This window comes from Lottia gigantea (assembly GCF_000327385.1).
Source record: "Lottia gigantea unplaced genomic scaffold LOTGIsca_39, whole genome shotgun sequence".
NCBI lineage: Eukaryota > Metazoa > Mollusca > Gastropoda > Lottiidae > Lottia > Lottia gigantea.
The window spans coordinates 880,039-903,538 of record NW_008709333.1 but is presented as its reverse complement, the minus strand read 5'-3'; the positions used below and the strand labels follow the sequence as shown (position 1 = coordinate 903,538).

The window sequence follows — 23,500 nt, the reverse complement described above, 5'->3', positions numbered from 1 at the left end:
TACTTGATAGTTAAAATGGAGGTATATTTTGTGTTATTGCAGCAGTGCTACATTATTTACAGGCTATATGTAGAGGTGGAAGCTGATGATGAAAACAAATTAAAATTTGACTGTATTGTGGCTCTTGTTCTGTCGACATGTTTCTCCTATTGTTCTAAGAGGCATAAGCCACATACTTTAAAGGCTTTAGAATAGTTATAAGTTTTTCTATGACATGTTTTTACAGTGTTTTACCAAATTTCAAGTGATGTAGTTGTCTAAATATTGGTTAAGGGTTTGTCCAAGAATGAATTCCTTGTTGAGTTACTACTAGCACTCATGGCAAATCACAGATACCTGAAGTTTCATTATTATATTAGAACTACGAAATGCCCATTTAGAGATAGAACCCTATATGGACATTGGGTAGTTATTAATGCAACTTCAATACTTGTGGCCAAATCTGTCCATGCCCTGCTATGCCACATGCATATGTAGTTAATATTAGTCAGGGTGAAAGTTCTATTATTTAAGACATGTATTTTAAGAAAGAAAATCTCTATAAGAAATTGATCCCATTGTTTATGAATGATTATCAGACATTGTTTTTATGTAATATAGTTGTATAATAGTAAAAATATCAAAATAGAAATCTGGTTTTTCAAGGGGAAGAGATCCTCCCAAAAGTTTTTGTAGATTCATAAGTACAGGTCCACCAAAATATGTAGGCCATTTCGATGCCCACTAAGAGCAGAATTCTAAAAGCCTGTATCTGCAGGTTCTCCCAGAGCTTGGATACATGCAAATCGGATGTTCACCAAGAGAAGCGCCAAAGAAAGCAGGTGTCTGGTTGACCAAGAATATTGATCGAATGAATGTAATGTTAGGTTCACCAATAACGGGGTGATAAGCAGCTTTTGACTGTCTGTACCCAAAACCCAGTCAAACCTAGGTGACTATAGCTTCACCAAGACCCAGGGTCTATAGCAGGGGGTCATTACATATGAGTTGGCTTGACCAAGAACAGGGTTTATTAAAAACAGGCATCAAGAGTCTATCAAAAACTGATGACTATAGGTTCACCAAAATCAAGGACATTAAAAGCTGGGCCAATCTGATAGACCAATACCAAAAAGTACACTGAATTGATTTTTATCTTTGGTTTATTTTATCAAATAAATATTTTATAGAAACTTAAGATTTAAATATCACAGATAATGTATTTTTAACAATTTAACATAACATAATGCTGTTTTGGTTTACTTGTTTATAAGGCTGTCACATTCTTGGACATAAAAAATGCTGTATTTGGTTGCATTTTCAGTTTCAGGCTTTACCCTTTCTCCAAAAAATATTCTACCTGATGCTTTAAATCAATTTACAATATCAGTTGTAGGAAAATTCATTTCATTTTAGCTTTTTCATAAGAAAGTTGTGTGAAAATTTACAAGTTTGGTCTTTGACAAGATGTTTGAATCATGGGATTTGTCTAAGAAACAGGGTTAATTGGAGATATAGATCTATTGTTTGTGAACTTTTTATAACAAGATTTGTATTTGAATCAGATAGGGAACGAGACAAATACCTTTCTTAAGAGACAACCCCCATTTTGATGGGTCGGAACATGCCCTGTTGGCACTGAATTAGATCTTCCATATCTGGATTTATTTTCATCTAGGTTTGTATTAGAATCAGATAGGGATCATGTCTAATTACTCTTGGTACGTTAGTTCAGATTGACAGTTAAAACATCAAATATCCACCACTCGTCTGACCAATGGGAGGTAAAATAGCAGGTTGGTATTGAGTGATGGAATTGTGGGATACTTGAGATCGACTCCACGCTACAGGACTGGATGTCTGGGACTTCAATGAGATTGTAGACTTCCCCATTTCTGAACGTCCAGGTTGGTTAGATGTTGGTTTGACACGTTTAGTAATAGCTCGGATCAAATCTCGAGCGTGTTTTAAACTATATGCTGAAAAATAAGACAGGTTATTAATAATATACATGTACTTGGAACATCTGATACTATCGGATAAGCCACACACATTAGCATGATTGACAGGTTTGGCCCCGCCTTTTACACCATTGACAAGATTAGATAAGCCACACCTTGATTGACAAGTTTAGCCACAGGCTAGGCCCTGCCTTTTACAAGATTGACAAGTTTAGTGTGGCCCACACCTTTTGCATAATTGACACGTTTGATCCCACCTTAAGCATGATTGACAAGTTTAGCCACACCTTTTGCATGATTGACAGGTTTGGCCCCACCTTAAGCATGATTGTCAGATTAAGCCACACCTCTAGCTTCATGATAGGAATCTTACCTTTCAGTCTAGCTTTAACATCATCAGTAAAATATCCTGATTCAATCCACTCTTCAAAATCCACGATATAATCAAACGCTGTCAGACCTAAAATCACAGAGCATAGGTGAATTAATGAACATGAATCTAAAAAAATCAGGGATGATAATTATGTTCTTAGAAAGTTAGAAACTTGAGGAATATGTTGAATTCTGGCAAACTATTCCTGATAATTTATTAGGGAATGATCAAATAATGATGCCTTAGAAATCAGGAAAAAATCATGAAATGAATAAGCTATTGAAGACTATTGAAAGTCATAAGAGAAATGGCATTAGCCTACTCTTTCATTTTTTCAACTGGTAAGGAATCTTTAACCTGCACAGCCTTGACTGGGCTTATCTAGAAAATTGAGTTAAACCATAGATTCTGAAAAATGACTGCTCTAACCTTGCATGTTTTTATGTCTGACCGAAGCTCCCTGTCCAATCAGAATACAAGCTGCTAGTTGATTATTAGATTGAGTGGCGAAGAAAAGTGGCGTGCACCCTTCATCATTCATCAGGTCTACATCACCACCGAACGTTAAAATCAACTCTAAAATATCTGTCGTACCACTCAGACTAGAGGCATAGTGTAAAGCCCTGAAATAACATGTAGAATGACTCAAATGAATAAATTTTACTGTCAGAAAATTGTAGTTATTGTGGAGCAAAGCATTTGTGCACATCCTGGTCTGATTCAAAACAAGACACAAGCAGTCTACTATACTTTTAGGCTAAAATGAAATAAAAAAAAAGTGCGCTCATTACACGTTTTACAACTTATGTTTTAATTTGTTCAACTATAAATGGCAGACGCGAAATAAAAAAGAAATAAAAAATATTGCAAATTGCTTAATAAAACTTACGTATTACCACCAGGGTAATGTGGATTAGGGTCAGCTCCATTCTCCATCAAAAACTTAGCAGCTACAGCTCGGTCATTTCTACAAAATATTGACATAAAGAAGTTTTTGAATGTGGTTTTCCAGTCAATATGCTTAGCTATCATACAGCAGAATGGTATCAGATGTTCTGTTCTGTCTTTCTAGCAACACCCTGCACAGTACTTATTATAGTGGAACTAAAATTCAATCAAATTCTTGAACTGACAATCAGTCAGCATGCTTTGTTCATAAAGATCATGTAGTTTATACTAGTGTGTGTTATTGATGTTAAAATAATAAACTTACAATTTAATCTGCTCTGTTAAAATTCTCTTTAATAGAATATCAGGTTCCTTCTCTTTAAAACTAAAACCATTCTCCATTAACCTGGAAACAAAACACAAAATGTCATGGTTTATGAATAGAGCGGGGGTTGAAGCCAACACCAGGTGGATGCTCAGAATCACTGTACAAGGATACCAAAAAATTTGCCAAATTTGCTGCATTTATTTTTGGAACCAGTGTGGTGAAAGTAAGAAACTAAAAATTCCTGGTTTCTGTGGGAGGATTCTGATAGACAACCCCCTTTGCCCATCCAGCCTACGCCCCTCTAAATTTCATATCATGCGCAAAAATCACCAGTTTCATGTATTGAACTAGATCACAATATACAATTTCTCTGCCCCTTCTTCAAAAGTCTCATTACGTCTCCCTCAATATCTGACTAAAAGCACCCTAATATTTCAATACAATTTCCCTGTCACCTCTCCTATCAAGTTTCCTAAAATTTCCATCAGGCAGATATAACTTCTCCCTAAATTTCTAAAAAAAGTCAAACCCTGATAAACCTTACCAGTAAGAGGCATCAATAAAATCGTTAGCTAGAGCAAGATGTAATAAGCTAGGTGGATGTCGATCTTCTTCTTCGTTCAGTGTTCGAATTAATTTCTGCTCCGTGTCAAAAGTCATCAGTAACTGCATCACGTCAGTACGACCCTGCATAGCACAACAATGAATCGGCAACAGACCCTGAAATATAGAAAATTCAAAAAGGTGGTTTGATTTCATATCAATCTGATCTTTGAGTAAATGGGGACAGATATTACGGGAAAGATCAAGAGGTTTGGTCAAGAACCAGCTGGTAGAAAAGTCCTGTGAAACTAAGTTGTTATCCTTGTAAAAAATGATTGTTTCCTTGTTTCACATAATAACTGACAGCAAATAAGTTTCACAGGAAAAATGAACTGACTTAATGACTTACCTTATGATTCCGTTTTGTTTGATCAGCTTTTTTATTGAGTAACAATTCGATACAGGGAAGTTCGGACGGTTTCCCTGATTCACCATAACATTTAACATGTAGAGGTGTATTCCCTTCACAATCTTCACTATCAATTACAGCTTCACATTCTAATAATATCTACATTATAGAAATCATTGTTATGAATATTATCCATGAGAGGGGGTGATGCATGTTCAGATAGTTCAGATATCTTAATCCTCTCTATTAGGTGGTGAAAGCAGACACCGAGCTGACTCTCACAAGCATATGTCGTAGCATCAGAATTTTTATTACTTTGTGTAGGATTCAAACCCACTGTCAACATTCGCCCAGCAGACGATAGTCTCACTAGATAATAAGCTTTTTATTACAGAGCCAAGTATTGACTTAGCTTTATATAAAATGCCTCAGTAGTGGCTGTGACCATGAGAAGGATTCGAACCCATGACACCTAATCACCTACCAGACGACAGTCTAACTAATTAGCTAATGAGCTATTCTGTACAGAGCCATGTATTGATAACATCTGTATGATTTTTTTAGTGTTACATAGAGTGCCAGTACAGATCCAGACCAGTGACTCAGATCTTGAATTTTGATCCCCCTTTAATCTTCTTTTTAACATGCAGAGTCTGTCCCACGCAGGCTCTCGATTAATTTTCCCAAGCAAATAACTGAAAGTCAATCAAATTAAAAAAACACGAAAAACTTCAGACCTCCATTGTGCTGACATCTTTAGCTCTATGTAAAGGAGTAGCAGACTTGTAGTCAAGGAGACTAACAGGGAACCGATGTTTAGATAATAATTCTAATACGACGTCTTTATCACCATAGTAACAGGCTGTGTGTAATAACGTACTTCCATTAATACATCTATCAAAAAAAAAGAAAGAAAGAAATTTTACAAGAACGAAAGAAAATAATAATAACTATCTAACAGCTGGTCCCTGTGTAAACCTCTTAACAATGACTTGACAAAAATAACATCTTATGCTCTCAGAGATTCTGTTTACAAGCTGCTCCTTGGCTAAACCTCGCGTTTTCACAAGAATAACAGCTAACTAGTCCAGGACCCTACAAGATTATCTCTTTACAGCTGGGTAGGCTTGAATGATAAGGAAAGATGACTTAATGAACAACTTTCACACCCTGACTATGATTAAAACTTTCGACCACCATTTGTTTGACGTAACCAAGGATGTTAACTGACCTGCTCTGTATAGAGTGGAACTGGTCTCCACTAACTTCCTGTTCCTTGATGACTTTTTTCAATAATTCCATATCACCATTCATAATTCTTGGCACCATTTCTGAATAGTGGGTGTATAATTCTGAAATAAAAACAATGCATAATTTTGAAAATCATTTTCAAAAACGAGATAGTGGGCACCATCTAGCCGGTTCAATTTGATCCTCAGATCCTCTTTTGACTAGTTTTGTGAGGGCGCATCTGTGTCCCAAACGTGGTCCTTTTACTAGAGTCATATCCTGGTCATGGCACCAAAATATAGGATACGAAGAAGCAGAATTGTTTGATCACAGACATGTATTTTAGCAAACCTCCAAAATATTACAGATTCAAATATTAAAAAGTCAAAATGACGTTAATATGTATAAGCTGCTTGTCGCGTTAATGTTCACTAACTTCTCAACAACCTAAATATAGGACAAGTCATTGGCTATGTGAGACTGGGTTGCTTTCGTCTACTTTTATACTTTTTTGTATGTCCAGGCCTTTATTTTATACATACATGTACATACAAATTTTCATTAAAATCAGCGAAAAGCGCATGAGCTGTACTATTTTCCAGTTTCCAAACAAGGGAAATAACTCTCAATCAAATTTGTTGCAAATCATTAGTTCCTTTTGAGACAAGGGACAAGCAATTGCTACTCATTTTTTTTATTTTATATAATTGACCTACCAACTAAATACTGTTTAAAATCATCATTTTTAGCTGATTCTATTGGAGTTTGACCTCGATTGTTTTTTATATGTACATCACAACCCCATTCTATTAATATCTGAAATAAAATGGACTTTTACATTGCTTTACATTGATGGCTGGCAATACAGCAAGGCCATACAGTAGGTAATGTACTACATATATCAATAGTAATAAACAGAGTTTGACATTCTTTACATTGACAGTTCATAATATGATGCAGTACGCAATTAGGGAAATTTTTCCAATATCTGAAATAAATAGAGTTTAATATTCTGTAGATGATAAGCAGTACCATGCAGTGTGAAATGAGGGAAATTTTGCTTTGACAGATAGATTTCAATTCATTTTTATTTCCAACAGTATAGGGATTTCTTAAGGCACAGCCTGCAGCACAAAAAGCCTTGGTTTCTTGTCTCTTTTCTCATTCATTAGGTAACTTACATGACAGATTTTCCTCTGTAAGCCCTCGACAGCAGAATGAAATGGAGTACATTTAAAATTATTTTTGGCATCGATGTTGGCTCCATTTTCTAACAACAATAATACAATATCCTGGAAAAATGAGAAAACTATTCAAATATTCCAAAATGTTAGAACTCAACAATCTAATTGTAATCCATAAATCTTCATTCCAATTCATTTATATTTTCATGTTTTCTCTGATATGAGATGTAATGTTGAATTGGATTTTTTGAAGACATGGGATCAAAATGAAAATTCTGAGTATATATCATTAAAATTATCAACCCCAGAAATAGTCTATTATCTTAGACCTTATATCAAAAAAGGAAATAATTACAGGAAAAAGAATCATATCAAAACCACCTAATATACTTACTAAATAACAGAACACAATTTTATGATATACTATTCCTTAGTTTTATTACACACGACGTTTCAACAATCTACATTGTCATCTTCAGGTGAAGTGAGGAAATATGGTGCAAGAAGTTATATATATACACAAAAAATATAAACGTAGTGTGTAATAAAACTAAGGAGTAGTATACCATAAAATTGTGTTCCGTTATTTAATGTGATCTCTACCCCTAAATGTCGCTAAAGGATTATTATACTTACTGTATTACCCTCGCGACTGGCCCAATGTAAAGCTGACATCCCAGACTTAGGTTCTTTACAGTTGACAAACGATCCTGAACCCATAAAAAACGTAATCATTTTATCCACAACGTCATAATCATTCTCTCGTGCACATTTTATAAAATGTCTCTGCCATGTGACAGTATTGCCTGGAAAAACTTGGTATAAAAATTTAGTGCCATTTTTCATCTGTTTGTTTCTGCTTGAAGCTTCCACATAAATCTGAAAGGGAAAATTTGCTCAGCTGGTAAATTGGGTTTTGGTGGCTAACGCAGCCTTAGTGATCACCAGTTGCATATGGTTGCAAATAATGGAAGGGGTCATGAGTGTGTTTGGACCTCCTTTTCATTATTTTCATACCACTTTCATTATTCACAACCATACACAACTAGTGATCACTATAAAGTGAGGGCACATTAAGTGACTTAAACGCTTGCTCGATCTGCAGATCTGGTTCCATCAATCCTAGCAGGTAGAGATCCCACTTTCAGATTGGAAATATTGCCTTGAAAAAATAACTTCAGCTGTTCCTTGGATTGAAGGTGTGTTAGTGATTTAGACACTTGCTTGATCTGATTCGGTCAATCCTAGCAAAGGCAGAGATCCTACTTTTAGATTGGTGATAGTGCCGTTGTTTTGGAGAGTAAACACATATATTTTCTTTTCATTTGTGTTTCAAATCTGTGTGTTGCATATTCTGACATGTTTCTCAAATTCTAAAATAGCCGGTACTTACATCATATTGAGGATAATTCTGTGGATTCAACTCCACAACATTGACATCTGGTAGCTTTAATATTTTCTTTATGGGCACTGAAAATTAAAAATAGCATTCATTATTTAAATATACATAGTTATAACATATAATTCTTAGTCTACTACCTTTCTTGAATCACTGACAAACACGTAGTTGGCATTTGATCATGGAAATAATACAGTTTGCAAAAACAGTATCCGACGCTGATTTTGCAAAATGTACAGTTAGCTAATAGATTTCAGAACTAAATTCAATAAAACAATACCTTTTGTTTTGACAGTAAAATCATCAAGGAACTCTTCAGTTTGTTTGTTAAATAAAACCACTTTTCGTCCATCAGTCAACATTTCTTTAGTCTCCAGTAGATAAAACCCAGATCCATTCGTTAAACTCTGAAATAATAGGGAATTATTATGAAAATTAGTTACATTAGCCCTGTGTTCAAATATCTTGGAGCTTTGGTAGCATTTTGTTTTATACTGAAGGAGTTTTGTCATATCAAAAGGTAAATGAAGGAAAGACAAAATATTTTATAAAAACAGTTTTATTAAACCGAAAACCAAACATGGGGGAGATATCATGTAGTTTTACCCTTCTGTTCTAGTTCACATAAGAATAATTTTAGCTACTGGTAATATAGAATAGCTTCATCAGATATCATATCATTATATTTTATACAATAGTGAAGAATGGCAAATACAGTCCTATAATTTACTCACCAAGTTGATAACGAATGATAAACACAGATCGTTAATAGTGATATTACGTGGTATTGTAATAATATCAAATCTATCTTTAATCTTCTTTTTTATTTCTTTACGAGCCTACAATATCAATCATACAATATCAATCATACAATATCAATCATACAATATCAATCATATAATATCAATCATACAATATCAATCATATAATATCAATCATATAATATCAATCATACAATATCAATAATACAATATCAATAATACAATATCAATCATATAATATCAATCATACAATATCAATCATACAATATCAATCATATAATATCAATAATACAATATCAATCATACAATATCAATCATACAATATCAATCATACAATATCAATAATACAATATCAATCATACAATATCAATCATACAATATCAATCATATAATATCAATCATACAATATCAATCATACAATATCAATCATACATTTAATAACTTGAAGAAAATATAGTTACAGACTATAGAGAAGTATGGAGATGGTACTTAGCAAGTTTTTTGTAATTTTGCCCTCATCCATTCACCAATTAGCATAAAATATATTTAAACTAAACTAGTATATCACAATTGACAATTGAAATTGTTATATATATGGCATTATCCTCAAAAAAATCTTTCTAACATGCCAACAATATCAATAAGAAAATCAAACTATGTAAGATTGATTGCCAAAACTTAAACTACAGTCACCCTTTTCCACATTAAGATGCCCCTGGTACCCCTCTGCCCACCATAAGCAAAGTAAATTGGGCCACTACATAATATTTCATGAATTGTATTTACTTCTGCTGTACTTATTTCAAAATTTACACAGCAGCTTCTAGGCTGCCCTTAAAGTTTCACTGGTACCCCCAGGGAATAGTCAAAACATTTGAAGAAATTTCTACCTCCAGTTTACAGTTCTCGACATCTTGCAGCCATTTTCTCCCGTAAGTTACGTCATACCTTTTCTCCATGATGACAATAGCTGAAATAATGATCATGTTATTTGATTTTATCTGATTACTGTTTTCCTTCCACTTTATAATTTATCTTTTAACATATATATATATATATGTTTGTCTAGTAAGCCTTGTAAAGTTATGTATTGATTCACAAACATGAGATACCAGATGAATTTAGTGGTATACTGTGTAACAAGGTGTTATGGGAGGTAAATAATAGTACAATACAATGATAATAAACCCACATGTCCTATGAAAGGAGGATGGCCCACCATATGCAGTGCGCAATACAGGAAATTTGGGAAATTTGCAAGGATGAGGATTGATCTGATCAAAAACATGTATCATTATCACACATCTGCACTTGAGTCCTCACTGAAACAAAATTGATTTAAACCCACCATCTTTATGCCTGCCCGTTTCCTTCAGCATATCTTTCTTCTGTTGTATTTGTGAGGCCCCGGTCGGTGTTTCTGGAAGTCTGTTTATAACTTGATAACATTCTCTCATCAATTTCTTGATCCAATCCTGGAATGAACAGAGTTTAGATCTTTACTATCTCTATTTGAGGTTCCAAAGCACAGTCAGTTAGAGCGTTGGCTCTTTACATGATGTTATTTGTTTGGTTACAGCGAACAAATGGTGGTTATGGGTTCTTATCTTAATCTGATCCAAGAAATGCAGCACAATCATATTTCTTTGGAGATAATAAAAAGAAAAATGAAGAAACTTACTATTCTATTAATAACAGCCTTCAGTTGACGATATTTATAGGCACACATAAAGAAAAAACAAAAATAACTACACACGGCCATCGGGTCAGCCTGAAATTAAAACAGATACATATATAATGAAATGAAAAGAAAATAATTTAACATGATCAATATAGCCTTAAGAAATGAGATTTTATATCCTAATATTCTATATCTAATTGGACTAATGATAACACTAGTATTTACTTAATTTCAAACAGTAGAGTGATCTATAACATGCAAAACTTCTAATTTTAGATAAAACAACATAAACTTACGTCTACCAAGTCCTCAGAATCAAATGGTGTATTAATATAAAACATTCTCTCAGCTGTTCTTAGAATCAGGTTAATTGTCCATCTAGAAACATAAAAAATAGAATATGTGTTTATTTTAGTACTCATTATTTGCTGATTTTATTCAGATTATAGAAATTTTCTTGAATCTTTTTCAAATAGTTTGGGATATAAAAGCAGAATAATTATTATTAAAAAACTGGCGTATGTTTCTCTGCCAAAATATGACCTAAAAGTCGCAATCAGAACCAGTTATCTTTCAACTTCCAAAAAAGAAGCATTGATAGATATTACACTTCAATAATAAATCATATTCTTAGGATGCTTTTACCTTATGAACCTAGGCAAAACTTCATTGCTGTATACATACTGATAAAACTAAAGTCTATAATTATACCTGTCATTAAGTAATAAATCAGCAGTAAATGTACTTGGTACAAACGAATTAACGAGGGCACATAAAACACGACTATCTACCAAATCATCTACTGTCTGAAAATTATTAATAAATAGTTCAATATTTCAATTCAGTTTTAGAGTAATCATTTAAGGAAAAATCACAAGCAAAATATTATAGTACAGTGGTTCCCAACCAGGGTAACAATATATTATCCAATTACAAGGAGGTAAACATGTGTTAAGTGTTAATTTGATTGAATTACTTCCCTTTAGTGTGCTAGGGGAGATAATTTGCTTGAATTACTTCCCTTTAGTGTGCTAGGGGAGATAATTTGCTTTAATTACTTCCCTTTAGTGTGCTAGGGGAGATAATTTGATTGAATTACTTACATAACAATGGATTGATCTGCCTTCTTTAGTTTTCTGAAAAATAAATATTAATGCAATTGAATTGAACAATTTTTTCTCCTATTCTATTAGAAGGTCATGAAGTAATGTTTCAGAAGTCAATCTCAACTAAAATCAATCAAACAACATAAAGATACAGTCACTGTCAGACGTTTGCAGTAACACAAGCTATACATGACTGGTAAATATGACAAAGAACAACATCCCTTAACAGCTCACCTTTAACTGTGTATTAACCATTTCTAAAATACAATTCTCTGGTGTCGGATATTTCCCGAAATCTCGTCTTTTCTTCTTGAAGTTCTTCATAAAATCAGCACGTGGAAACTGAACCCATTCTTCATCTGGTTCTGGCTACAATTCATTTTCTAATATTATGTCAGGGCCAGAATAATGGCAGGTTGAAAAACATGAAGGGATATCACATCAATCTTGTCGAGACTGGACCCTGAACCTTCAGGTATCTAACTCACGGAGCCACTTCAAAGGTCAGAGACAGAGTTGTGTCTTTAGTTTCAAAAAGACAAATGGAAAAAACGTCAGACTTGCAAATGCAGAAAACAGAAATCCAGGCATACAACCACCATATACTTGAGCTACATCGATGCATTTCTTCCAAAAATAAAAACACATTCATGATAGAAGATATAAAAGTCAGTAGCAAACCTCTACAGATGTGTCTTCCACCATTGAAGATGACCCAAACCCAGTTAATAAAGATTGTTTAGATTTACTCTTTTTCTTCTTCTGGGGTGGGGGATCTGGAGTCCACTGGAAAATTAAAAAAATAGGGGGTTAGAAACATCTTAAATGATTTTCAACAATATTCAGATGATCATAATATACAAATTCTCTGTCACTTCTCCCAAAGTTTTTCCCAGTCTCCAAACATTTCTACCAAGTAGAAGTACCTTCTCCTTTTATTTCTGGACAAATTTGAACCCTAATCAGGAGATTACATTGGAAAAACAGAAACTTGGGTATCTGTAATAAATTGTGGGTATCAGAAGACAGTAAAAACAACTTAGATGTACAAATTCTAAGTCAATTTCCCCTCATTTCCAGCCAAATTTGAACCCTAATCAGGAGATTACATTGGAAAAACAGAAACTTGGGTATCTGTAATAAATTGTGGGTATCAGAAGACAGTAAAAACAACTTAGATGTACAAATTCTAAGTCAATTTCCCCTCATTTCCAGCCAAATTTGAACCCAGATTAAGAGATAGCCTTTACAATTCAGATGTACAAACTTGGGAGAACCAAGAAAATAATGAAAACAAAGTTACCTTAAAAGGAACCTGAGTAAGAATATCAATATCGTCATGTTGTAGAAACTCGACTCTTTCCCACACAAACCAAATATCATGACTGATTAATCTCCATATTAAATCAAATACCTACAATATAGAACTCATATCTTAGAGTTTTACATCCAAATTGTTCCCCAGTATAATCAAATTTCAGCTTTATCATTGTGACATCTATTTCTAGTACATGCATATTTACAATGAAGTTTTGTATCCTATGATCTGCTAGAATAATGAAATTTGAGTTCAGTTAAGTTCAATGTCTTCAGTCTACATCTTATCAATCAAATGAAGACCTGCTTTGTCCAATGTGTGCAAAATAAATTTGCAAGGACACAACTGTTAAGGGATCTAAAACATTCACAGTATGTAGCGTATGCTGGTGCATTAACTTTGTTCCATCTCCAAATCTATTTACTCACATGATCTGTACTTCTCATAGCAAACAATCTAGAATCAACATGGACATCTTCAGGAATAACTTTACATGCTTTTAGTTCATCTACAATCCAATCAACTCTTGTGATCTTCTGTTGGGCTGTTAATCTGAAAATATTTATGTATAATCAGAACATATTCATCATTGTTTTTAAGCTCTCTGATTAGCCAGAAACTGTCTTCACATAAAGTGAGGTCATTGGGGTCATTTTAGATTTATGGGATTCAATCAATGTGTATCACAACAGCTACACAATTCAATTCAATTCAACAGGTGAACAAAGGGACAGATTGTGCTCATAAAGGTTGCACAAAGGTTGCATTGCACTTATAGTGATAGAGTGAGATGAGAACAGTATTCTCAATACAGCACTGATATGAACAAGGAGTTAGAGATGATTAGTGTAAAAATAGTAGGCTATAGTTTGAGGAAAAGGAAAAGATATCGCTCTAAAAAATTGAAGATCTAAATCTATATGAACTCACCCATCAAAAGTTTCAAGTCTTTTTAAATCGCGTCCTGTAAAACTTTCTAAGAAATATTTCATGTTAGTCCCTGTCAATATGTCCATCAAGACGTTATTTAACAGATGATTGTAGGGATTGATACGCAGGTTCACCCAGGCTGTGAAACCACGAATTCTCGTTCTCATCGACATTATGAATGTCTGTTGGTTAATCTAGCACAAACACAAATCTGAAATTACAAATACTATATCTTTAACATAAAACACAAAGGAATATATTATGGTATAATACACTTATTGAATAGCATAGTACCAAAGTTTTGAGCAAAAGTTGTTTTGTTATGTGTTTTCTCCACTTCTTACTAGTCTACTGTCCTTCACAAGCTATAGAACAGGCTTTCTTGTCTGACGCAAAAATTCCTTATTTATATATATATGTCTGATGCAAAAAAATTCCTCCCTCCCATATGTGGTTGAGACACTATATGGTCCTTTAGAGAATTTTATTAATTCAATAGTCTATAGCAATATATTTTTCCATGTCAATGGCAAGATGCACCTTAAGGGAAGCTGATTGCTCAGCTGAGCCACTACAAGTGCAGAGGCAAATTAGGCTCAACAGGATTGCCATAGCCATAGCAGGTGCTCGATCTGAAGCCATGAACTGAAGACTTTTTGCAGTCTGGCAGAGAAAAACATTAAGAAAATCTGAAGAAATAGGAATGAGAGACGATTTTTAAATAAAAAAGGTTCGTATTCAAAGGGAACAAGTTGTTTTTACCTTAATCAACCATTTTTTCTTGGAGAAAATCAAAGTTTTTTACGTTGCACAGATTCTGACAAATGAAAGGCAGCCATTTGTAAACAAACTCTGTTCCTATGAAGAGTTGGCTTAAAGGGAGGCAATCCATTTTATTCAGACAACAGTTAAATTCCCATTTCAATTCACTAATAAAAAGATTCAAACATTTCATCCATTGGTGGGGTTTGAAGCCATTACCAGAGGGGACTTCCCTTGACATAAGAATTATTCTTTCCTTGAAAAGGATTCGAACACAAGGCACCCAAATGCCTAGCAGACAACAATCTTATTGACTACCACCAGAGTAATGGGTGGGTTCTTATTCTTTTATTTTGTTGCCTTTATAACTGTAGGTATGACCAATGAGTTACATAACTCTGCTTCTGCTATAATCCTCACGTCTGCCTCCATTTCAGCCTGACAGTGTTGTCGGCAACTTTCAAAATAGCTATCAGAGACTGGAATAGAGGCAGATGTTTTGGACCATCCACTCAGCTGACTGACTCGGTTGATGGAGCAATTCTTACATCCTGCTTTCAGCCCTTAGGAGAAGAACCATGCAGTGTGCAATTAGAAAAATTTTGCCAGGACAGCAGCATTAGGCTACCCTTTTTCAATTCCCAACTGTCCATACAGGGAAAGCCTGTTTCTCCATCTGTTTCTGTCTTATTGTCAATAAAATATTGGTAAAATACAGACTTTAAAGCTTCAACATGCCCAGCCTTTAATAACGGTTGGTGAAGAACATGACCATTAACCTCATTTGAAAACAGACAAAATTCATAATTCTAAGTTTATTAACAATGAAAAACAATTGAAAATATCAAATACAAAATAACCATCAATTGAAACATTAAAACTCATTCTAACATTATATACACAAACTTTCATTTAAAACTTTGTACTATGAGAAGGGGAAAATTTATACTTCTTTAGTCTTCAAACTAAGATCTTTTTATGTCACTTTTCTCTTCATTGAGATTGAGCATGTTCTAAACACAGTTAGGCATAAATTCTTTCATTAATCTAATAAGGTACAGAACAGTAGGACATAAAACTCTATTTCATTTCATTAGTCTAATAAGATACAGAACAGTAGGATATAAAACTCTATTTCATTTCATTAATCTAATAAAGTACAGAACAGTAGGATATAAAACTCTATTTCATTTCATTAATCTAATAAGGTACAGAACAGTAGGACATAAAACTCTATTTCATTTCATTTATCTAATAAGGTACAGAACAGTAGGACATAAAACTCTATTTCATTTCATTAATCTAATAAGATACAGAACAGTAGGACATAAAACTCTATTTCATTTCATTAGTCTAATAAGATACAGAACAGTAGGACATAAAACTCTATTTCATTTCATTAGTCTAATAAGGTACAGAACAGTAGGACATAAAACTCTATTTCATTTCATTAGTCTAATAAGGTACAGAACAGTAGGACATAAAACTCTATTTCATTTCATTAGTCGAATAAGGTACAGAACAGTAGGATATAAAACTCTATTTCATTTCATTAGTCTAATAAGGTACAGAACAGTAGGACATAAAACTCTATTTCATTTCATTAGTCTAATAAGGTACAGAACAGTAGGACATAAAACTCTATTTCATTTCATTAGTCGAATAAGGTACAGAACAGTACGACATAAAATTTCTTTTCATTTCATTAGTACAATAAGATACAGGGGCCTTTTTCTTGAAAACTTAACTTCAGATGATGTTAGTGTGCCAGTCACCTGATTGGTCAATTATTAAAATCGATTTAAAATTCAATTTTTCTATCCAATCAGAAAACAGTATGTCATAAAATCTGAATTTTTATCATAGTTAAGATTAAGAGAATAAGGCACCTGAACAGTAGGATATATCATCCCATTCCACATATTCCATATTGCATGCACTTCAAAGAAATAATATAATACCATTATTATTATTAAAACAATATCTATTAATATCTTTATGGATAAATACAAATTTTCTTGATCCAAATATATAAGGAGAGCAGATTACAGACGCTTTATTAACATTTTCACCACACCTTTTATTTGGTAATTATGATAAAAGTTAGTTTGGTTTAATACACCCCATCATACATAGCTATTCAGTAAATAATTTAGTAGATAATTTGGATAAGTGAACCATGTTTCAATGAATGTATTAATTGGGGAGTCTGATATTAACAACAATACAATAAACTACCAGAATTAAACATAAATGTGTTGAAAAATTCGCCCACTTTTTTTTCAATTTGGATACAAACAAACAAAATAAATAATAACAAACAAAATTCAAAATATAAACATCCAAATTAACCATTTAACTTTTACATTAATTCATAAATCATCAACAATTTTAACTCTTCAACTTCTCAAAATCAAATATTTCAAACAATTTCAACTATAACCAATAACCTCTATAAGGTGCAATGTTTGACCTTTGAACTGGACAAAGTTGACAAAAGTTTCAGACCACTCAGTTATAAAGATATAGAATTCAAACATCAAACTTCAAATTTCAAGTAAACGTAAAGAGGTTTTCTAGCCTTATTGTGTGTATCAAAGAAATTATAAGATTTGACTCTTTTTTGTATCTCTTTTTGTAAACTCTTCCAAAATTACCACTATACTAAATGATAGCTATTACCAGTTTCTTATGGTTGCTAATAATGAAAGTGGACATTTGCCTTGCCGTACGCATCTGATGATCGCTATAATGTGAGGGCACTAGGCACTGTAATCTGAAATTTGGATCCCAAAAACCATCAGGGCCTCAAGTGTCTTTTGTGGACTTTTAGGAATTTATCATTAAGAGAAATCAGAATGGTGCCAATAGAAATAGAAATTGTCTTAGATACAGATAATAAAGTCAGAAAACCTTTTAACAATCATTTAACAATAAATCCATCACTAAGTGAATTTCAAGTGTATCCAATATACATAATAAATCAAGTAAACCTCTTTACCATTCCTTTAACGTGAAAATTCAAATTTATGCAAATTTTGTATAACATGGAACATCCTGCAGAATATTATTTGAATCAAGACTAGATTGAGAGACTATTTCATCACTGTCATCCAGACCTGAATCATTCAATACTATTTCTTCTTCATTGAAGACTATTTTAGACACTATGTAATCTGGACTACCTTCTTTATCAAAGTCATTGTCCAGTCCGAAATTGAGTTTCTCAGACGTCAAGGCATCTACCGAATTGATACGGGGAATATATTGTACCGTCACATTTGGGCGTGTTGCTTCATTCTTTAACATGTCTCGTTCAGAATTGTCTGCTGCTGAAATGTCGCTCACAATTCCTTCGTCATGCAGAACACTTTGTGAATTTGAATTGAAATCCGATTTCGAATTTGAACTGTCATCAGAGTTTGAGAATCCATTTTGAAACTCACCTCCACAATTGAAGTCACTGTCTTTTGCATCATCTGAAAAAGATTCATTTGAATCTGGCGATTCATTTTTCACAGAGTCTGTCGTCTGCGAGAAATCGTCTGCTTCAAAATCACTGACCATTTCTTTGAGAATTAAATTTCCGTCCTTCATCACAAAAAACATGTCTTCTCCGTCGTCCACTTCAATTTTAATAGTTTCTAATTTTGAAGTCAAATTATTCGCATTCACATCTGACTTGGTGTCCATTTCCAAACAATCTAAACTGTTTCTATTCATTTCCAAATTTTCCACTTCTAAATTTTCAGAGATTTCCCTTACAATTTTATTTAAAATTTCACTGATTTCATTTCGCATGAGATCAGCTTGATATTTCGATACCACATTTGACACCATTTCGTTTAAAATCTTACCCACTTCAAAATTAGTTTGATGGTCGACAATATTTTGCACAATTTGATCTAAAGATTGTTGAACATCAAGATCGATTTGCTTGTCAGAAACTTTACACACTATTTGGTCCAAAATTTCACGGACTTCATCAGTCAATTGGTAATTTTTAGCTGATGTTTCACAAGAATGTGTCACTTTGTTGACTATTTTGTTCATCAAATTTTGAATATCTGTCTTGTCCAAATCTATTTCAGAAATTTTGCGACACATAACTGTTTTAAGCATACTGTTTAAAAGTTTCTTAATTTCATTTCGTCTGTGAAGCACACCTTTTAATTCTTTCCAAGATGTAGTACCGGGAGCTGAGTTTTCAGTTTTACTGGTCTCACTTTCAAAACTATTTGAGGCATCTTTTACCATTTTTTCAGGTTTTATTTTCACATCAGAGTCAATTTCTAAATCCGAGAAGCTGCCAATATTTGGTGCATTTTGTGTCGCAACTTTTTCAAGCATATAGTCCAAAAGTTCACAAATGTCGTCTTCTAGCTCTTGATCTGCGAATACTTGTTTCGTGATAGTTTTACGCTCAACAAATTTGCGGAATTGTGACTTTTGTTTGAAAATGACTACATTTAATTTAGAAGGGGATTTGACACCATTTAATTTTGAGATTGGTAAAACTAAACGCTTCTTTGCCTTGACTGGAGCATTTGAATCATGGACAGAAATATTATCAAACGAAGGTAACAGACTGCGTTTGGCGGCAATGGTTGCTTCAGTTGACATTGGCAAGATTTTCTGTGGAGTCAGCTTCTTCTTTAGACTATTGGTCAGTTTTGAAATGAGATCATTCTTTGTGATCATGTTCTTCAATGGAGATTTCTTGGCGTCTGCGTCATCAAGTTGTTGGCTGCCATTTTGTTTTTGAGCGGTAATTGGTGAGGCTTCAATAAACAAATCCATAAAATGACGTCTGGTTTCAGGCGTTTTTGATTTCGGAGTTGATGAGAAATCAAAAGTGTAGTCAGAATCATCTAGTATCTTTTCTGATTTAGTCACAGCTTCAATCACTGGGATTAAAACTGGAGGTTCGTCTGGTAGATTAGGACTGGACAGTTCTGGACTATTTACTAAATCCATACGCTCCAGGATTGGCGGAGAAAAGTCTTCCAGTAAGGAAATATTTCTACTGCAATCGATATCTGTTGAAATCGTAAGAGGTGTGAAGACATCGTTTGTTTTTTCGGATGACGATTGATTTTCAAGGAACTTATTTTCGGGGTTGAAAATATTTGGAACGTTCACAGGAGAATTAGGTCGCGGCTCCCCTGACAAATGGTAACACCCAACCAAATCAAGTTCATAAAAAAATTGCTCTTTTTCAGGAAGTTCGTCCATGATCAGTTTCTCATTTGGTAGCCATATTGTTTTTGTTCGAGGAAGTGTTGGTATATACGATGGCTCTGGCCTCTTTTTGACTTTTTTACTCTTTTTCTTTTCCTCAAAAAGGGTTGAGACTTTAAGTCCATGTAATAACAACATTGGCTTGCGATATACATTGACAACAGTTTTTTGTGATGCCTGAGATTTAGTATTATGGGATGGATTTTTAGAAGATGACTTCTGGTTACTTGTGTTTAAAAGTTTGCCAACATTTGTTCCACGTTTTGGACGCAAAACTTTTTGACTCATATTTCGCGTGTTAAAAATTTTACACGGATACTGAGAATGCCTGGAGAGAAGCTGAGATGTTCGAAAAGTTTTATCACAAATTCGGCACTTAAATTCATCCTCATATGAATACCTCCTTCGACTTTTCTTCGATTTCTTGGGTGGAGATTCTCTCCCTTTGTTAGGAATTTTAGGTTTTTCTTTCTTGGGTGTTGGAGAAGGGAGACTGTTTGACAGTTCAGAATTATTTTGGTTGAGATCTGACTGAGGGTATCGAGCAAGATGGCTACTGATTGGCAAATCAACACTGAGGCTTCTGTCAATGTATCTCGAATTCAAACTTTCTGTTGTATCCATGGGTTGTTCCCCTTGATTAGAACTCTGTTGTTTGCCATTTTGACCATCATTGTTGTAAGAAGAGCTATTTGTTGCTTCAGATTGACTAAGCCTGCCAAGAATCCTTATTGTACCGTTCTCAAACGAGGGATAATCATTACGAGGAGATCGTGGGGGTTCTGGGGGATTGTTGGAACCGAATTCTTCATCCGGTTTGCATTGCACTCGACTTCTTTTCACATTTTCATCTTCATCTTCTTCTGCTTTCCTTTTTTCTGGATAAATCAGATTCCCCATGGTCGCCTCTGCCGCCTGAGTTAATATATTCATCCCAGCAAATTGATCATCGTCATAGTAAAATAACTCTTTATTTCCAGATTTCAATTCCATGGGATCTTTAACCAATTGCCCAGTTTCAGTGATATAGTAGGTTATCTCCCCTTCTTGAGAATTTTCATCAATTCCTTGAATAGCATCTATCACGTCTGCTTCAATTTCATCTGGAACTGCTTCCTGAGTTTCAGATTGAGGCTCCTGACCTTGAACTCCCTGCTGTATTTGAATATGAGGAGGCAGAATGTGCTCTGTTTGAGTTATCTGCCCCTTTTCATCAACTTGCTGCACGACGACGACTTGATTGACAGCTGATGCCTCCTCCCCGGCAACCAAATATCCACCTTCTGATAATTTTGATAAAATGTCACTCAATGGGATGTCGTCATTTTGCGAATGAACTTCAAAAGTTCGGACTCCAGTACTTGGGTCAGCAGATTGTTCTACGATTTCTCCTAAGACTGGTTGTCGTGTTATCATGGGCATCTTGGGTTTTGGAGGAATGGGTTCCTCAATCACTTGCTGCTTTCGAGAAGAATTGGGAAAATAGTTCGTGGGTGGATCGATAAATGTAGTTCCACCAGAACCAGGAATCAAAATGGAGCCATACTCAATTGGTTCACGTTTACTGCAAGGGTACTTGACGTGTTCTTTCATGTCTTCAAGAGATGGAAATGGTCGTTTACAAATAAAACAACTGTACTCTCCTTTTTGCTCAATTTTCTCAAACACTTCGTTTTCATTTTCGACAGTCTCGTGTTTAACGATGACCAATTGTTCGCCGGTAACAGTTTCTAGAATTTCTGTTGTGGTTCCGTGATTCTGTTTAGAAATGTCATCTTCCCGTTGTTTCGATTCACAGTATTGTTGTAGTGCAGATACATCTTGTTCTATTCTCTTTTCGTGATTTTCAATGCCACCAGTTTTACAGCTCTTACTATGTCGCCATCTTGTTATGGGATCTTCGAAGGATTGCATGCAGTGGCGACACCAGAAGAGTTTAGCAGACGGTATACTCAGTCTGTGACATGGATGATTGGAAATCTTCTCATCCATAATTCTGAAAAATACAAGAAAAATTATTATTACCATTGCTGCATAAGTATTAATTTACATATTTAGTCAAAAAGACAGACAATGATTGATGAATTTTAGTTGAGATTTGAACTGTTGAGTGTTGTATAAGTCAAAACTTTTGCAATCATATCAACTCCTTTCAACCTGGACACCTGTGGCCTTATTCTATAAATCATGATGAAATCTGGATTAAATTTGCATTAACCCAATGTAAAACTTTTCATTTCAAAAAGTGATTCAATGAATGACTGATTCTTCCTTGTTGCAACCTTGCCCTTGGTGTAAGATTGTAACACTATTGCTGAAATTGTCCTTGGTTGGTGGCTTACCTTTTTGGAGTTTTGGCTTATTTTGCTTACAACATTGTGATTGATTTTAGAGTTTAGTCACCTTCTGTTCACGTTCAACTGATTATTACAGGCATGGACTGACATGTTGTCTAAATCAATTAAAATCACTGAGGAGTGATCGCCATTAATTAGCTTAATTACGGTTAATTAGCTGTCAAAACATTGTTTACATTTTCCTCTGGATTTGTCCTTCCAGTTACCTCCCATTTTTATGGGCGCTGTACTCTCAGCTAACTTTGTAATTTCGATGCATTTTGCTTTCAAAATGGAGCAAAATTTATTGCCATTATGAACTTTACATCAAAATAAACAAACTTGCCTGCAATCTTTGTATTTCTACAGTGGATTCTTTTCTAATTCATCGGAATTTGTCAGCATCCAGCTAAAAGTCAATAATGTGTAAATTGTAGAGGGCGCGACCGCGTTCTATAATTCAAAACTAAGGGAAGTAAATCTTGTTTTACTCTACAGAGTTTACTATAGTCTGAAGTTTTCATAGATTTAATAGTAGGATGTGTCTTTTTTTAAAATCGCGAAATGGTAAAGGGATCGATCATACTTTAGTCTCAGATAGTCATTTTAAGATACTCTGTTATATATAGAAAGACATGATATATGGAAATAGTGAGTAAAATTCCTTGTTTGAACTATATTTAAAGGAATTGTGTCATGTGATTTTTGTACTTTTCTGGTACTTCCGAAGACTATTTACATACACTCCAGACTAAAATCAACCCCCAAAATGCCGCACATCAATTTTGTGATAAACGATTATCATTAGTGAAGTTTTTTCCTTACAATAATTGTGGGTTGTAAGTTTCTTGTTTAGCGGATTGAGCAAAGAGGGAACGTTTGTCAGATGAGCGGAATTAGCCTGTTTTTTTTAAGATTTGCGACTTTCAAGGAAAGTTCAGTTTTGCAAACAAGCGTCTATTGTTCTTTTCTTGTGAAAAATGTTTTCACTATATGGCTTGAAAAGGAACCCGTGCTCTTGCGCTTCGGGCGGGAATATATTAATACCAAGTCACCATGGCATTGTGAAAC

At 34.2% G+C, this 23,500-nt stretch overlaps 2 protein-coding genes across 2 annotated transcripts; both read right to left on the bottom strand.

Moving 5' to 3' along the window:
- Positions 1–1,129: 1,129 nt before the first annotated feature.
- LOTGIDRAFT_233395 (hypothetical protein) lies at positions 1,130–14,263 on the bottom strand (the record flags this gene model as incomplete). Its single annotated transcript, XM_009059426.1, has 26 exons — positions 1,130–1,958; positions 2,314–2,400; positions 2,743–2,936; positions 3,203–3,280; positions 3,527–3,607; positions 4,074–4,249; positions 4,482–4,640; positions 5,219–5,375; positions 5,713–5,833; positions 6,428–6,527; positions 6,893–7,003; positions 7,532–7,774; positions 8,289–8,365; positions 8,575–8,701; positions 9,029–9,133; positions 9,946–10,025; positions 10,404–10,530; positions 10,737–10,826; positions 11,033–11,114; positions 11,448–11,542; positions 11,840–11,872; positions 12,077–12,211; positions 12,524–12,628; positions 13,146–13,256; positions 13,589–13,712; positions 14,091–14,263. The coding sequence occupies 26 exons, from the start codon at positions 14,261–14,263 to the stop codon at positions 1,723–1,725; spliced, it is 3,207 nt and encodes a 1,068-aa protein (XP_009057674.1). The 3' UTR covers positions 1,130–1,722.
- A 3,616-nt stretch (positions 14,264–17,879) lies between these two features.
- LOTGIDRAFT_163332 (hypothetical protein) lies at positions 17,880–22,540 on the bottom strand (the record flags this gene model as incomplete). Its single annotated transcript, XM_009059425.1, has 2 exons — positions 17,880–22,089; positions 22,497–22,540. The coding sequence occupies 2 exons, from the start codon at positions 22,538–22,540 to the stop codon at positions 17,880–17,882; spliced, it is 4,254 nt and encodes a 1,417-aa protein (XP_009057673.1).
- Positions 22,541–23,500: the final 960 nt, after the last annotated feature.